Here is an 18004-nt window from a genome sequence, read left to right on the forward strand (position 1 = left end):
AGTTCAAGGCCACCCTGATCTACAGAGCAAGTTCCAGAAGAGCCAGGCCTATAAAAAAGAAATCTTGATATTGAACAAAACAAAAAGAATGACATGATAGCTCTGGATGAGAACCTGAATCGGGGACTGAGTGTCCGTGTTGACAGAGCACATAGGACTGAAAGCACAGGGGACAGATACACAGAGGGACCACTTCCCTGTTCTCTGCTGACATGGGGACCTCCTAGATAGCCTATGAGCTCCTGAGGGCATGGTGCAGCCCCCAGACTCCAGACAGCCTGTCAGATGAGTCCTGGCTCCAGCCGACAGCAGATCTTAGGATGACACTTGGGGTGGCACAGTGTGTCTGTGACACAAGATCCTACTGAGATTGCCCGGTGAATTTGGTGCAGGGACTGAGAGAGGGAAAGCAGGAGGTATCCTGGGAAAGACATCACTGCTGACCAGGGGAAAGGGCCAAGGCCCAGCTCAGGAGGGGCAGTGCAGTTGGGGGCTTGAATTAGGGAACCCTAGGATGACAGTCATCCAGGATTGACTTGTGAGTGTGGATGTGAGATGGTGGGGCTAAGAGGTCCCTGCTTCGGAAGAAGGAGCAGGAAGCAGCCAGCTGGAGGCTGAGAGCTTTGGAAGAGATGGAGGTCTGGTCCAGCAGGTGCTTACCTCACTCCTGGGCCATGATGCCATGGACAAGAGGGCTGAGCATAGAGTAGAGAGCCCCGGCCCCTCCCAGGCCACACACTGTGTGCTTTGGTACCAGGTGGATGCTGTGGAGCAAGCCTCACTTCTGAGCCAACCCAGCAAGCACTTCCTCCTGTTTCAAAACATCTAGGGTTTTCAAACCCATCTCACAGCTTGTCATCCGCTGCTCAGGAGGCCTCTGATCCTCAGCCGCTGCACTCAGGGTCTAGGGCCTCCGGTACTAACAGGGAACATCATCGGTAGAAAGTCTGGCCAAGTGTGCTAAAAACGAGTAACTGGGTCCTCCAGCATTCATCCTGGAAGCAAGGCTGATGCAGGCTAACAGTGTCGGCCCGGTTTATCTTTCTGTCTCTGTCTGAAGCCGTTGGCTTCTGCTATTGATGCTGTAGGCTGCAAGCTCACCAGGCGACAGTGGCTGCTCTGGACATCCCATCAGTTTTCAGAGCAGGAGAGCACTTTTGTTATCTTTCTTCCAAGACACAGCATCTCTGACTGACTTTCCTTGTGTGGATGTGGTTGGTGAAAACAGTGTGACCTCGGAGCCCCAAAGGCTGAGAAAACACGGATATTTACTTTAAAGCTTTAGTTTTGTTTTTAATGGTGTGTGTGTGTGTGTGTGTGTGTGTGTGTGCCCACAAAAGCCAAAAGAGGGTGTCAGATCCTCCTCCAGGGAGGTGGAATTAGGAACAAAACGTGGTTGCTCTAACAGCAACAAGCACACACTTAAACAGCCTTTCCTCTCCCTGAAAACAAGTATTTCGTCAATGCTGAGCGCACTGCTGTCCTGCCCTAAACTGGGATTCTGTAGGCAAGGAGAGAGGAATGGGGGAGGGGCAGGAGGGGTGGGAGAGGGAGAGAGGAGTGGGAGGGTTAGCAAAGGTAAGAGAAGGTAGGGGGGTTGGAAGAGGGAAGGAGGGGTGAGACAAGCAGAAGGGGCAGGGCGGGGAGGGGCAGGAGGGGTCAGGCTGCTTTGTCCATCAGAGCACTGACCCCTATGCTTTCCAGGCCCTGTTTCCTCCTCTGCAATGGCGAGCAGCACCCCAAGTGATCAAATGCAGGACTGGGGTTACATGTGTGGTGAGGGGGCGGAAGGGGTATTTCATGTCATTACTCTTGGGGTAAGGCAAAGACCCAAGGGCAGCTGGGGGGAGCTAAACACCCACAGCAGGAGCCCACCCCAGCACACAGGGGAGTTTAAGGCGCGCAGGGACTGGGCCTGGGTGGGCGGGTAACAGAGGAGAAGAAAGGTCACTAGTGGTGGTGTGGAGTCCGGTCAGGGTTTTCTCAGTTCTTGGCCTCTTAGTCAAGGAACCGAAATAAAATTTCACACAAATTGCAAAAGTATCGGGGACTTTATTCAGATTAAAGTGAAAGCTGAGATCTGGGTGAAATAAGCTGTCAAGGTGACAGTGGGCTGGCTGTGTGCTCAACAACTCACACAGAGGCTCAAGGTAACAGCCTGGGCTTTGCCGCCTACAGGAGGGGGCGGGGGGGGGGAGGTTTAGCTACTTAGAGGCTTAGTTTGAATGGTTCTGGGTTTAGATCTACGGTTTTGAATCATGTAAGGTTTTGCTTAGTATCATGCAGAAAAGGAGCAGAGAGCTAGAAGAGGGACTCTGGTTGCACCCCAGGTCTTTAACTCCTCAAAGCGATGGGGGTGCAGATCCTCTCAGCCGTGCTGGAGAACACAGCACCTATGGGCTTAAAACCTTTCTTTCTGTGTCAGAGAAATCTTGCCCTCCTGTGAGCCAAGGTAAGAACAGACAGAAGCTTCCCTCACTGGGCCAAGCCCCTCCAGAGGTGGAGTCTCTTAAATGGGGGGGGGGAGTTGGGGGGGCAGTTCTGGAACTCTTGGAGACAGAAAATGAAGATGCTGAGCTCCTTTGGGCTAGCTTTCCAATGTCAGGGGGAGCCATTTTCTCTCAGCCTTTCGGAGACTCGGGGCCTGGGGGTTGGGGGTGGGGTTGAGAACAACACATATGTCACTGAATCTCTGAGACTATGGTAGCACCTGACACAGACAGGCCATCAAAAGTGTGTTGGGAGAAGGACGTGGAAGCTCAGACAGTGCCACGGTCTTGACCATAGATTGATAATTCAGGGAAGATGTAGGTAGGACTGTCTCAGGCCCAGGCCCTGAGTGCCCAATATGGACACCACATCGACTTCCATAGAACTCTCTAGTAAGAATTTCAACCTTATCCAGGCACGGAAGTGTACATCTGTAAACCCAGCATTTAGGAAGCTGAGGCAGGAGGATGGCAGGTCTGAAGTCAGCCCAGGCTATATAATAAAGTCTTATCTCAAAAACAAATGAGCTGGGCAGTGGTGGCGCACGCCTTTAATCCCAGCACTTGGGAGGCAGAGGCAGGCAGATTTCTGAGTTCGAGGACAGCCTGGTCTACAAAGTGAGTTCCAGGACAGCCAGAGCTACACAGAGAAACCCTGTCTCAAAAACAAAACAAAACAAACAAAACAAACAAACAAACAAACAAACAAAAAACAAATGAAAAGGTATGTTTTTCTTAGTGCCAGCTGGGGCAGAAACTGTCCCTGGTGATGGTAGAAAGGACACTTACCGTGATCTCTGACAGTCGGGGTTATAGGACCCTAGCTACTGGATACCCACCCAGTTTTAAGAAGGTTGTTCCCTAAAGAATTTATTCCCCCAACACCACACACACCCATTCTATACCCCAGCTTCTTGGCATCACCTCTGCTCCTGGCTCTAACATAACTCACAGCCAGCCACAGTGCAGCCTCTCTCTGACACACTTGTGTGATTGAAGGTGGGCCTAAGACAAGCTCGTCCAACCAGAGTGACCCTTCCTTAGAGCTTGCCTGGGGCAGACGTCACCTGAACTTGACCTCAGAGGATCAAGTCCCAAGAATCAATGGCCAGAAAAATGAGCCTAGCAGCAGCAGGCAGACCCAAAACGGACAGGAAGCCAGGCTCCGTGGTGTCATCTGATCCCTTCGCCCCACCTTGATCAAACTGTGCCTGAACTCACTGCACTTCCACCAAAAGAATCAACACATTTATTTTCTGTGTAAGCAAGAGAACTGTGTTTTCCATTTGCTATGGATCAGGTCCTGACTGGCAGGTGGAGTGGACAGTCCCAAGAAGGAGCAGCTCTACCCTTCAAGTAGAGTAGGAGGTCTCGAGAGACAGTAGGGGTTGGCTGAGCTCAGACCCTCACTTGGCTGGGCAGATGAGAGAAATCTATTTCTTACTGAAATAGATTTGTTCTGTGCTTTTCTGGAAAAGGAGAACAGAGGAGCAGATTTCCACATCTCTCCCTTTGGTTCAGGGAAGGAGGTGTCCCAACATGGCGAACACAGTAGAGGCAGGCCATGGAGACTGGAAGCTTCAAGAGAGGCGTCAGGAAGGCCTGGAGCAGGTGGGCGTATGACTCTGTACGAGGATGGATGGCTGCGTCTTGGGGGTCCCTGATGGTCCCTGGGAACATAGGAGCATCCCAAATTGGATGTGGCCTATGAACATCCGCCCATCCCCAGGGACCTCCGTGGAGGAGAGAGGCAAGTTCTGCAGCTAACTGGGAAGGAACGCCACATGGAGAAACAGCAATCCCACCAGCACATCACTGAGCTATGGTGGGGGCCCTGGAGGGTCAGGACCATCAGGATGGGAGGACTGGGGTGACACCTGGAAGGGAGACAGCAGGGGGTCAGTGCCGAGGACAGACAAGGACATCCCAGCTCAGGGCCATCCGGGCCCATGGCTGCTTTCAATTTCTGCCTGCCCCAGAACTCTCTTCCATTCCTCCCACAGACCCCCATGTATCCTTCCCAGGGTATGGTTGGGGTTCTCTGGCGTCATTAGGTTTTTGTGACAAGGACAGGCTTAATGCGAGCCAGGCAGCTCTTGTGTCTTGGCTTAGGGCATTGGGCAGGTTCTGGCTTGCTTGGGTTGTATCCGTCCAGGAAGACTCTTCACAGGTAGTGACAAAGAGGGGAAACTGAGGCTACCTAGGTACCCATGGCCCTCTGTCCTGATCTAACTTTACTCTCAGTGACCTGAGGGCTGGGCCCAGGGGCAGGGTGCCCTTCCAGCAGCAGAGGAGAGGTGTAATACCCCTAGAGCAGGCTGCAGGGGCGCTTCTGCTGTCGTGTGGGCTGTGGGCAGAGGACTGCGCGGATTGCCTCATCGAAGACAGTCTTCAGGCCTCGCTGGGTGAGTGCAGAACATTCCAAGTACTTGACTGAATCTGAGGAGAGACAGGGGGAGCAAGGGCCTGAGTCATGGAGAAGCTGTGTCAACCTGAGAGGGGAGTATCACCCAAGTAGGGAGTATCACTTGAGTGGAGAGTATCACCCAAACAGGGAGTATCACTCAAGTGGGGAGTATCACCCGAGTGGGAATATGCCTCTCTGTACTTCATCTTCTTGTAGACTCAGTGGGAATGGTGAAAGACCCCAGGACACAGGACCCTTTGTTTGGAAGGTGGAGAGGACCTGCTTCAGTGGCCAAGTTCCCCACGGCCTTTCTCATGGAGCTGACACCTCTGAGCGGGTATGAGGAAACCCCAATACATCTATCATTTAGTCACACCCCAATTTATGGGCAAACCATAACAGCAGCTGTGGGACCTGCCTGCCCCAGGGAAACTCAGTAAGGAGATGAAAATAGTGAGCTCTTCTGTGCCCTCCAAAGGACAGGGCCCTGGTGGCATCTGCATGGCTACCCAGCCCCTGCAACCTGAGCCCAGAGCCCTGACACAGAGGCTGGGAGATGCAGTGTCCCGAGGAAGGAAAGGGGAAGGAAGGGAGGCCGGTGACCTCTCTGACTCCTTCTGCTTTCCTTTCTGGGGCAGGCACTTCTGACAGCTGTGAGGAACTGGTGGCTCTCCCCGCCTCAGTGGGCCCAGCGCAGAGCAGCCACAGGCCCACCCCTGGAGAGGAAGCCACTGAAGCCAGGGCTTGGGAAACGGGTCATGGCAGCCAGGCGGAAATGGAGCTTCAGGAAGTCAGACCCTGTGCAGTCACACCAGGTGCTTCTTGTTCCTGGAAAGTTCTCAAGGCTCCATATTCCCCCTGAGAAGATGAAGCCAGGGTCCTACCCTGGCATCCAGCTGTTTGTTCCAGAGAGGACTCTGGGTGGGGGCTCATGGCCTCTGTCCCTCGGGTTCCCCATTCTTGTGGTGACCAGCAGTGAGGCACTCTGAACCTGGGTCCCTAGGCATACAGCTGGAACATTCACCTGCCCATCCCCACAGCAGCTGCAAGGGAGGGGCTTTCAGCTCCCCACAAAGGATGAAACAGCCTCAGGGAGAAATGTCACAGGCTGTAGAGCACACATACACATACACTCCACATACACACTCCACATATCACACACACACACACATTCCACATACACACTCGTCATACCACACACACTACATAAACCACACACACACACATTCCACATACCACACACACATACACTCCACATACCATACACACATACACTCCACATACACACTCCACATATCACACACACACATACACATAGACACACACACACATGCATGCACTCAAAGTATAAGACCCAGAGAGGGGAAGCTCACAGGCAATCAGTGATGCAGGAAGGAACAGATCCCAGTTACAGGGTCCTGTCACTGGAGAACACACACTTTGAGGAAGAAGTATGGCCAAGAGTGGCTGGTGAATGAGGCCTATAAATCCAGCACCAGAGACTCTGAGGAGGGCAGTTTATATAAATTGGAGGCTAGCTTAGGCTTCACAGTGAGCCAAGCAAGGGCAGGGGAGGAGAGGAGAGGGAACAAAAGGAAGGGGAGGGGAGAGGACAGATAACCTTGGGCTGAGAGCCTTTGCTCTGCAGTGGGCCACAGTCAATGCAGAGACTCATATTGGTGCGGAGACTAAGTGATTACTGAGTGCCCAGTCCTAATGGCACACCATCATCACACACCCCCATCCCACCCCAAGGTTAAGGAACACTGAGCAAGATGGAGCAAAAAGAACCAAAGAGCCATAGAGGGCTGGGGATGTCTTCTGGACATGCATTCACAGCAGCTATGACAAAGATCTGTGCAAAGCCAAAGCCACCAGAGTTGGACATTCCAGCAGGCAACTCTAACTGGAGTCAATGGGGTACACACACACACACACACACACACACACACCTTCACTACACACCTTCACTACACACACACACACCTTCACTACACACACACCACATACACCACACACACACACACCTTCACTACACACACACCACATACACCACACACACCACACACACAAACACACACACACACACTCACAATCACATCACCCACACCCCACACATACACATACACCACCACATACACACACACACACACCACACATACCACACACACACCACACATACCACATACACACCACATACACACACACACAGAGCACATACACCACCACATACACACAAATCACACACACACACACATCACATATATACACCACACATCACACACACCACATATACCACCACATACACATACATCACACACATACCACACATCACACACACACATACCACATACACACCACACATCACTCACACACACACCCACACCACATGCACACACATTCACCACACACACACACATACACACACACACATAACATATACACATGCATGCACACTACACACATCACACTCTCACATACACATACTACACCATGTCACACATGCACACACATGCACACAAGCACACGCATACCCAGGACATGAAGGAAAGATGGGCATGTGTCAGGTGCCAGAGGAGAGTGGGGGAGGGTTCAAGGTGAATATAATCAAGACAGGTTGTTCACCATGTATGAAATTGTCCAAGAATAAATTAAAATATCTTAACTCTCTGTCTGCACCCAGACCGTGAATTGTGACAAGCTGCCTCACATCCCTGCTGCTGTGTCATTTCCACATGATGGGCTGTGCCTTGAGAGGTGAGAAAACTCTAAGGGGAAGGGGGAGGGTAGCTCAGTGGTAGAGTACTAGTCTAGTGTGAGCGAAGTCCTAGGTTTATTCCCTAACACCCCCAAATCAATGCAGACTTCCCTCTGGGGGCAGGCTGGTGAAGAAGAGAAGGCTGGGACCGTCCCTGACATGTGTGAAGCTGAGGCCCTGGGAGAAGCAGCAGCGAGGCCCCTGGGGAGGTGGCCATGACAGCCACAAGAAGGCTGCGGTTTCTCTTCCTGTGAAGAGCCCCTCCCTTCCCTTCCTGCAGAGGAAGAGGTACAGGGCTGGGTAGAGATCAGATCTAAGCTGGTAGTTCTGCCTAAGAAGGACACCACAGGAGAGGCTAGACCCAGAGTCAGGTCTCCTGGCGATGGAGTGCTTGGCGGGGCAAGTGTCCCCACTGGCCTAGCCAGCAACCATCCTCCATCCTTTTGATCCCAGCTACCACTCTTCCCCCAGCTGGGTGACTTTGAAGGATCAAGTCTCCTCTGCCTGGTCCCTGGAGACAAAGAGTGACTGGTGGAAAGTCAGGATGAGCAAAGACAGGGAGGTGAGGGCCAGGCACAAAGGACTGAGTCACCCTGAAGTCCCCAGCAGGGACACCTTCTCCAGAAAGCCTTCCAGAAACAGCCCAATTTGATTTGGCTACCTGTGCTCCAAGCAATCATAGGCTATGCCTCCCATCCCATGACGTGATGCTCTGGGACCGTGGACCAAGTCATTTTACCCAGGCACCGACATGGCAGAAGCCATCACTGCTGTTATACCTTTGTGACAGAGAAACACAGGCATAGAGAGGCCAAGGGACCAGCCCAGGTCACACAGCTGGTACAATGGTTGGGAGAACAGAGTTTGACCACACAGCATAGCGCTAAGACAAGGCTGTGTTCAGGCACCTCCAACCCCCAGATACCCTCTCTCTCTCTGAGCTCAAACCCCATACCAATATCCTTGGCCAGTGCCAGGCCCTGCGGGTAGGTGATGGGAGCCAGCTTCTTCTCCTTCAGCTTCTCGATGGTGTCCTTGTCATCGCGAAGGTCCAGCTTGGTACCCACCAGGATGATGGGGGTGCTGGGGCAGTGGTGCCGTACCTCAGGGAACCACTGGAGGTGGGGGAGTGGAGAGTGAGAGGGAGCAGCGGGGAGTGGGGCAAAGACGCCCAAGGCACCAGGAAAAGGGGGGTAAGAGCCGCCCCCACCCCCAGCAGGAGGGTCACAAGGCAGAGCAGGATCTGAGCAGGCATGCAAAAACAAAAAAAAATGGCAAGACTTCTTTTGGAGATAAGAGTCAGGCGAGTTTGTGTGTTGATAAGAAGAGGCACGAGGTTGGATAGACAAAGGGACAGGGCTCAGAGGCAGGAGGAACCCTCACTGCCCCACCCCTCCCCACACACACAGCCCAGGGAGACTCTCCCCTCATTGGTCCCGTGTGGTACTAGTGACCCTCTCTCCCCTGGCCTCTCCTAACCCAGGATAGACCTTAACTGCCCATTCCCCTTTCCTCAGCACCCTTCCCAGGCCACTTGTGGCTCACCTTGGCACGGACATTCTCATAGGAGGCTGGGCTGACTAGCGAGAAGCAGATGAGAAATACATCCTAAATACAGAACAGGGCAGGTTAGCACAGGGAGGCCAGAGTCCTGTCTGGGAAACCCTCCCTCGGCTCCCATAACCATCTACCTGCCGTACCGCACTCCCCTTTGCCCTAGGGGTAGAAAGCCCAGCTCTAGGGACCCAGAAGCCACAGAGTCCCCTGCAGCAGGCCACCTGCCTACTCCAGTTCCAGGCACACTGGCCCCTGCCTGGCACACACTGAGAAAGGCTAGCATCTCAGGGCATGGTGATACTCGGGGCAGCATGGCTGAGGGAGCACAGTCTGAGGAGGACCCTAGCTCTGCCCCTCCCCCCCCCCACAGGCCTCAAAGGGAGACTCAGGGCTGAGCAGACACTGCTGGCCTGAAGGCCATCAGAAGTAAATGGAACAGGATCAAGACAGGGACCACAAGGAGGCACAGGGGGTGGGTACGCACTGTCTGTGGGTAGGAGAGCGGCCGGAGGCGGTCATAGTCCTCCTGACCTGCGGTATCCCACAGCCCCAGGTTCACGGGCTTACTGTCCACCATCACATTGGCTGAGTAGTTGTCAAATCTGTAAGGAGCAGGAAGGAATGGGTCAGCCTCGAACCCAGCCCAGGCCAGTGTTGTTCTCCCGAGGCCAGGACTCAGAGAGGGACTGTGACCAGCCCAAAGTCACACAGCACCGTGCAACTGGCTGTTTCCACAACTAATGGATACTATTACAAACGCCTTAAGTACAAGTAAACAAAGAGCATGACCGTCTTGATCAGCTGTGTTTGTTTGTTTGTTTATTTGTTTGTTTGTTTTCTGCCTCCCTTTCTCGTCCCTGGGAAAGGGGATTGCTGGGTTGTGTGAGATTCTTTCCGAGGTTGATCAGAGTGAACTTAATCTTCCCTTATGCAGGACACCTAGCGTGGGTTGCACGGTGTCTATTGAGTGACGGCTTGTCCCTGAGTTAAGCTGGGTCTCCCTGAAGCCAATACTGGGCGAGAGAGGCGGTGCAAGGTGTACTTGGGAAGCTGTCAGAGGGAAACAGGAAGGAGACAGAGCCCAGCCAGGCCAGCACCAGTGAGCTGTTCTCCTGGCAGGTCTTTGGGAAGGTGAAGGGAGGTCCTGAGCCTCCTGGAGGGGCAGGAAGCAGCAGATGACCCACTCTCCACTCATGTGACAAGTGACTGTGCTAGAGCCAGTTCTAAGGGACAGACAGACATCAGTTCTGGACCCATAGACATGTCTGAGCCTTGTATTGGTGTGGGCCATACACTAGATTAGGAGCCCAGCAAGCTCGTGTTGGGACAGGGAACACTCTGAAGCCATGGGGGTGTTCCAGCCCAGTGTTCTACAAAAGTATAATCGCATACCTAGGTTAAAAGAACAGGCCCCTCATGGTACGGTGGAAGAAGGTGGAGCGAAACCAGGATCAGAGAGGCTTCGTGACTCACCTGAGGTCACATAGCCAGTGAGTGACCAACCTAAGGGACAAGCTGTGTCCAGCAGGCTCACTATGCCCTGCCGTAGCCGTGATTTTAGGGACACCTTCATTGCCTGCCCCTGGGTCTAGAGATCATCCGACCTCCCTGAGCTCACACATGCACCCACTCCTTGTCTCATGTCAGGGTTCACTAAGACCTCGAGCTCCTAGCTTCTCTGTCTGCTCTTCCTTCACCCAGCAGGCTCACACCACCCACCCCCTGAGGTTGCCCACACTGACATCTGGAGAAATACTCCTTCTTATTCCAGCTTACCCAAGTAGGACAGTCCCACGTATCCTAACTTGCTTCTCACCCTCAACAGGACTCTTTGCATCACTCCAGGGAGACTTTTCTGCCTCAGCCAGGGCAGCCCCACTAATTACATTCCTGGGGGGTGGGGAACAGGGGGATCCAGCTTGTTACTTTCTGCCCTAAAGCTAGTCCAGAATAGGTGGTCGGCACATTAGGGCTGCTGTGTGCCTACTCTGGGAAGCATCCTTGTGAGTCTCAGGAGAACCTTCTGGGAGACAAGGGCGGTCAAGGTAAGAAGGCAAGTGCCTTAGCTGTGTGGGGTTCTGGCAAGCTGGAGACATCAGGACCCTCTATCGTCCCAAGATGCCTTGAGGCAAAGGCATCTGTCTTTTTGGCTCCTCTGAGCTTTCAGGACACGCAGAGAAGGTAGGGAACGGTCAGGACCTTTCAAAGCGCCCTTCAAGTGCCTTCCTTGGTCAGGTGGAAGGGGATTCCCTACGTGTATTAGGCCTTGGAGTCTCACATGACCCAGGAGACCAGAGAGGAAACTGAGGCCCCAGGTCGGCTCAGAAGCATGGAAAGTGGCTGCTCTTCTTACGATATCCATTAGGGGGCGCCAGCAAATGAACAGCAGAGGGTTGGCAGAGCACTGGACAGGCTCCACCCACCAGCCAGGGTGCTCTGCCCACTACCAGCAGCTGCTGTGTGACGGTCTAGAAACTGGTACTCTGTGCTAGAATCAGGAGTGAGCTAGATATACCAGCCTCCTGGCCCCGCACGGCTCTGCCCCAGCCCTGAAGAGTTCTCAGTGGGTAAGACATAAAGTGGGAGGGGTGGGCTGCAGCAGACAGGGAACACTGTCAGAAAGGGGGCTGTGCTCAGGGGCTCTCTGAGGGAGAGCAGGGAGCCAAGAGAGCCCAGGAGATTGTGGACAGGACTGAACAGCTGGAAGAGATGGGGCAGGTGAGGTGGAACTTGGGGGGCTTTGATAACCCCTTGTACTGGATTTTAAGCATAAAGGGGGGCCAGATGAAGGGTTTGGGCCAGGTTGAGGCTCTAGCTAAGTTCTTCTTTTAAAAGTTCATCTAGGGGAAAATAAATAAATTCATAAATTAAATAAAAAAGATTTATCTAGGGACTCGGTGTGCTCGGTACCCCATAAAACCAGATGTGACGGTACACATCTGTAATCCCAGCACTCCAGAGGTGGAGGCAGGAGGATCAGGGGTTCAAGGTCAATCTCATCCACACAATGAGTTTCAGACCACCCTGAACCACACGACAAACCAACCAAAAGAACCCTACAAAATGTACCTGGAACCTGGCTGTTGGGGAGACTGAGACAGGAGGATAGCTACAAACTCAAGGCCAGCCTGAGTATATATCCTACCACAAAAGTGAAAAACAAAACTAAAAGGTTAAAGTTTATGTGGGCTTCAGTTGGGCAGAGTCAGGAAGGAGACAGGATGGGAGCCCACATCACAGCGCCCGAAGGCACGGAGCTGCTGTCACGCCTCTGTGTCCCTAACACTTGACATAGAACCATTCTCAGGCAGGTGTCCCCATCTGAGACTATGTGTGCCAACCTCATTGGAAGAAAGTTCATCTGAGAGGAGGAAGTCCCAGTGGCAGCCCGGCCCCAGCTACCACCTAAACAGCACATGGTGATTGATCGTGGACAGACCTGAGGGTCCTCGGCACCTGACCGGCTGGCCAGCAGTGCGGTCTGTCAGTATGGGCCACTAGGACACTGGAAAGCCTCTGACTTCCACCTCCCACCTCCTCACAGGGATACTGCTTCCCAAGGCTCAGATCTCCCAGTCCAGGGCTTGCCTCTGGTAGAAAAGGAAACTGAGCTCGTGGGCTCAGAGGAAAAGTGGTTGCTTTGAAATCCTTGAGTAAGTGGGTTCTCCAGGGCTGCCTGAGCCAGTAAAGGCAGGCTAGGGCCTTGACTCAGGGACAAGAACAGCATCAGCACACCTGGTGACAGTGGCCTTCAGCCACAATCCCCTTTGTTCCTGTTCTTGCTCAGGTCTAGCCTCAGTCCTCTCTGACTTATAAGCCTAACGGCAGGAGTCATTCACGCTTTGTGTACCAGGGAACTTTTTAGTCTTCATTCAAATCAGGATGCAGCTGGGCAGAAATCGGTGTCCAGCTGCCTGCCCAGCCCCTCTGGCTGCCCTCTGCTGGGTCCTTCAGCTTAGCCAGGTATTAGAGGCAGCTGAATCCTCTGTTCCAGAAAGGGATCCCTATAGAGCCGGACTAGGGACTTGGAGCGGAGCCTTGGTTTGGCACTGGTTGGGTGGTGGCTCCTTTGATAGTGTGGGAGGCTTTGGGCTCAGGACACTATCCCTCTGTATACCTCTGCTTTCTACTCCAGGCAGGGCTTCCATGAAGATAAAAATGAAGGCCCCGGTGAGATGCTGAAGGCAGACAGGCTGAGTGACCCAGGGGGACAAGCCTCATAGCTGCTATTGGCCATCAGGATATTGTAACACCCATTTCCCATGAGGACCCAGTGCAATCACTAGTGTGGTATCCTGTACAGGGCCACCAACCCAAAGGCATTCTAACTAGATGCTAGTGGTGAAGACTTCTCTAGATCTTGTCACCTCAAAGCACAGATATCACGTATGAGACATAGGTATATTACACAATATGTCAACCACCTTGTTGAGAAGCCAAGGCCTTCTCAACATATGGGTCCTTGGTCTTGAGAGAGAGCTGGCAAGCTCCTCTGGCGATTGACAGGACTTTAGCCTTGAAGGCTTCCAGGGGCCACCATGGATAGGCCTAAAGGGTGTAGGTATGAGAATGAGACAGGAAATCACCCCTGGGCATTTCTGGCAAGGTGAAGAGTTGGTGCAAAGGTCCTGCGGTAGGTTTGCCTAAGGATCGTTGATCCAAAAAGGCAAAACAGTGGGTAACATCTCTAGAAGGGGAGATTGGGGGATACTTGAAGAGCTTGAAATCTATGCAGAAAGCTGAGGAGCTGCTCTGTGAGTATCAGGATGCTCTGAGTCTCTTCTGACACTTGCGGACCCCTTGTGTATCATGTGGGAGCCGATGGCTACATCCTACACCAGAAGATAGGCTTCCCACAGACCACATCTAGCACTGCCCCCACCCCAGCACATGGGTCCCCAGAGACTGCTGCTAAGTTTCTGAGGTCCTCCTCCTCCCTCACCTCCATAGCCCATCTCCACCCCTCTTTCTCCTCCTGGCTGGCTTGAAAGACATCTTCCTTCCTGTCCTTTTACACCTTCCCACACCACAGTCCCTCTGCCTTCGGGAGCCTCTGCCTCCTTAGCATACATGCTAAGACTTGGCATAAGTCACCGAGTTGCATGTCGGATCACCAGCCAGCTTCCCCACAGTGGAGAGTCTCTCTAGCCTTACCAGCCTACTTGATCTCAGGCACCCACAGGGGACAGCCCCCAAGATGTCACTCACACAGTAGGGATGTATTCTCCAGGGAAGGCGTTGGTGGTGTAGCTGATGAGAAGACACGTCTTGCCCACAGCTCTGAAAGACAAGAGACAAGATGCAGGAGAGACCAAGGTCATAGCTCCCCTTCACCAAGGTCAAGATGAAGGGGAGGCAGGAACTGTACCCAGGCTCCAGTCTCCCAACCCCAGACACCCCTTACCAGTGTGCTCTACCCCCTGCACTGCCCATAAAGACTCTGACTTCAGTCTTAGCCATGGGTGTGAGCCACGCATCTGAGGAGAACTCCAGTACTGTATATGTACCAGTGTGTGGGATACAGGTGACAGGCACAGATGACCATGGGGCCTAGCAGAGGACCCTGGAGACCTGAGTAAGACTGTCACACGTCTCTCTTGAGCTTCAGATCCTGCCTCCATCATTTGCCATCTACACAACTTTGCAAGTCATCTAAGCGCCTTGTACCTCAGTTTCCCCATGTAGACAACAAGGACAAGCCCATCTTCCCAGTAAAATAACTGATACTTCTAAGACACTGAACCCGGTGCCATAGAAGTGGCACCAACTAATGACTGTTAGGGACTGCCCATCGCCCCTCTTTGAAGTCAGAGAGGCCTGGGTTCAAATCCTCTGCCCCCAAGGCAGGTTATATAACTTCTCGGAGTTTTGGTCTTTCCCACCTGTAAAACGAACTCTGTGATGGTAAGTAGGGTTGGTGGAAGACAGATCATACAGAGAGCCATAGCCCGGTGACCACACACAAAAGAGAAATGGGACAAATGGAGATGACCACCATTTAAGCTATCTCCCTGCCAAGCTGGGAGGTCACCCAGGTCATTCAGCAGGAAGCTGAGAAGCCAGAGGGACAGCTCTGGGCCTTCCCCAGTTCAATTCCGTTAAGTCACTTCCCACTCGAGGAGGTTGCTCTGTTTTCCCTGCCCCCTAAACGTCTACCCTCAAGCCCCAGCCTGCCACCCAGGTAACTTTGAATGCGTAGAATCATTGACTTCCGGCCCTCCGCGTCCCCTCCCCACCCCCCACCCCGAGATCAGACACAAAGCAGAAGTGAGCAGAGCAGCTGCCACAGATAACGGCTGACACCCTAGCGCAGTGGCGGCTGTAGCAGCGACCAAGTCGGACCTAGTCAGCTGAGGATGTAGATAGCCTATGCCACCAGCAGAGCCAAAGTGTGTGTGACCTTGGGACCTAAGCCAGGAAAGGTCTCAAGGCCTCCGCCCCTCCCCGTTTCGAACTGAAGATGGCTATCTAGTACATGTGAGGATGGATCTAGCGGGACCCAAGATGGACTTGAGGACTGCACCCTAATGTGTCGGAATATATGGGAGACACATGAAGAAACTCAGGCCTTGGGTTATGAGAGCCTGTGGTCCCAAGATCTGACAATGACTATCAGCCTTCAGCAGGGCTGCAGCCAGCCTGCCCTCTGATGTCCTTACACGGGTCTCCCTGCCACATGAAGTTCAATCACATACAGCAGCTAGGACAGCCAGGCACCTCTCTCAAGCCAGCCCAGCCCACCCCTAAGAGCAGAGACTGGACTGAGAGTCAGAAAGCTTGGAGATTGATTGCCAGAAGTCCCCTAGGCCCAGCAAGACAGCAACTAGAGCCTGGGCCAGCCTGGGAAACAAAGGTCCGAAGGTCAAGCTGCTGATTTCCCTCCTCGTACCTGTACCCTGAACGGAACTGATGCTGGTCCCCGTAGGAGCCCTGCCCCAGCTCTCATGGTACAGGCAAATAGCAGCACCCCACCCACAGTCCAGGCCCTCCACCCAAGTAGCTTCCGGAGTGGGGTAGGCTGAAGGACAGGGAGCAGTCCAGACCCACCCCAAATGTTCCTTGTAAGCCCTTACAAGGAAAGGAAGCGACTTTCCCCAGAACCTCCTGGGAGCCCTGAATCTGTGGGTGTACGAGGGAGGATCTCAGAGGCATCTTGGTAGGGGGTGGGAGACAATTCAGCCAGGTACTTACCCATCGCCCACCACCACACACTTGATGGCCTGCATTGCATCTGAGGCCCAGCAGCCAGGGATGACAGTTGGGGGCCAGGAGCGTTGCTGTGGACACCAGTGGTCTGGAGTAGCTAGGAGGTGCCCGGCAGTGAGGAGCAGCACCCCAGCTCAGGAGGCGGGAGGAAACGGAAGAGGAACTTACCCAAGCTGCTGCCCCACAGCCTTGAGGGGGTGGAGCATGCGGTCTGGAAGAGGACCTGGGGCCCCACAGGTGCTAGGTTGGGCCCAGGCCACCAAGGGCACCTGACTTAGGCTCCAAAGGGAACCCAGGCACCCTAGGGAATTGAAGACTCACTTCCTAACCCAGGGCAGGGACAAAGTTGCTCTCGAAGAATCTGCATCCTCCAAGAAGTCAGTTGGCCTGACTCCCATGGGCAAACACTTGAGTGCCTACTGTGTATCAGGCATTGTGTTGGGAGCTGGTGACTCTAAACTGCAGGAAGCCAGGTTGTCCTAGAGTTCCTGCTCTGTAGAGAACCAAACCACACCACAGGTGCTGTGAGCAAGGCAGGAGACATGGGCCAAGGGAGAGCTACAGAGTGACCTCAGAGTCACCAGCAGGGAAAACTGGTGGCTATGATGTGTGATGTCAAACAAAGTTGGCCCAGGGGTGCTGCCTAAGCAGGGGCCAGTGTGTAGAGAGAAGGCAAAGGAGGAGGAGGGAAAGAGAGAAGGGAAGAGGTAGAGGAGAGGGGAGAAAAGGAGGAAGGGGAGGAAGAGGGGGGAATTGGGAGGGGAGGAAGTGGAGGAAAAGGGAGAGGAGGAGGTGGAAGGAGAGGAGGGAGGATAAGGAAAAGGGAAGGAGTTGGAAGAGAAGGAAGAAGAGGAGGAGGAGGAGGAGGAGTCAGGGACAGATGCAGTAGAGCAAGCTAGTAGAAGTTTGGCAAGTCCAAACCTTCTCACAGCATGGTGCAATCTAAGCATTCAGGAAGCTGAGACAAAGGGATTGCTGGGAGCTTGAGTCCAGGATTCAAAGTGAGAGTTCCAAGGCAGCCAGAGCCAGCGATACAGCAAGATCCTAGCTGGGAAACCACTCCAAACCAGAAATCCTACCTACAAACTGTCATAGGCTTCTTGCCATTTTGATGATATCAACTGATTGATAGGGATGCTGAAACACTCGCCTTCTGTTGGGCATTTGTGTTTACAAGTGTTTGGTTGGGCGTTTGTGTTTGCAGGTGTTTTGTTGGGCGTTTGTGTTTGTAGGTGTTTATTGGGCTTTTGAGTTTCCTATTACACAAGTTACTATTTGTGTATTTGTCCATTTCTCTACTGGAGTATTTTTTCCCCTCTTATATTTATTTGGAGAAGTTCGGTGTTTGATTTTTCAAGTGTGAATTGCTATAACCATTTCATAGTTCATTTCCAGTATGTGGAGTTATTTTTTTAAGAAGCTGTGATATTTATAAATGTTTATTTGTATGTGGTCAACTTTAATTTTTCTTCCCTAATGATTGATACTTTTTGAGTGATTCTTTCTTAAGCATTCCTATGCAATTTCACAAAGATATTCTATAAAGTGTGTACAGTTTCTGTCTACAGACAGTGGCCTTAATACAGA

General features: G+C 52.9%; 1 protein-coding gene across 2 annotated transcripts; it reads right to left on the minus strand.

Annotated features, from left to right (window-relative positions):
* Positions 1-3715: 3715 nt before the first annotated feature.
* On the minus strand, positions 3716-16575 carry Rac2 (Rac family small GTPase 2). Of its 2 annotated transcripts, none has more exons than XM_021182985.1 (7): positions 16403-16575; positions 14420-14491; positions 9696-9813; positions 9200-9262; positions 8610-8769; positions 4796-4928; positions 3716-4366 (listed from the first exon to the last, which is right to left on the minus strand). In XM_021182985.1, the coding sequence occupies exons 1-6, from the start codon at positions 16435-16437 to the stop codon at positions 4798-4800; spliced, it is 579 nt and encodes a 192-aa protein (XP_021038644.1). In that variant the 5' UTR covers positions 16438-16575; the 3' UTR covers positions 3716-4366; positions 4796-4797. The 2 variants fall into 2 exon arrangements, with proteins under 2 accessions (XP_021038644.1, XP_029326036.1); XM_029470176.1 differs by having other exon boundaries at positions 3716-4159; positions 16403-16557.
* Between the last annotated feature and the right edge of the window lie 1429 nt (positions 16576-18004).

This window comes from Mus caroli, chromosome 15, assembly GCF_900094665.2.
Source record: "Mus caroli chromosome 15, CAROLI_EIJ_v1.1, whole genome shotgun sequence".
NCBI lineage: Eukaryota > Metazoa > Chordata > Mammalia > Rodentia > Muridae > Mus > Mus caroli.

Bases quoted from the DNA above. Each gene is read 5' to 3' on its own strand.
- Rac2 (XM_021182985.1), bottom strand. From the start codon at position 16,437: ATGCAGGCCATCAAGTGTGTGGTGGTGGGCGATGG. The intron at 14,492-16,402 runs GTAAGTACCTGG...CTTGTCTTTCAG, and splicing joins TGTGTGGTGGTGGGCGATGG to AGCTGTGGGCAAGACGTGTC. The intron at 8,770-9,199 runs GTGAGCCACAAG...CCCCACCTCCAG, and splicing joins ATGAGAATGTCCGTGCCAAG to TGGTTCCCTGAGGTACGGCA.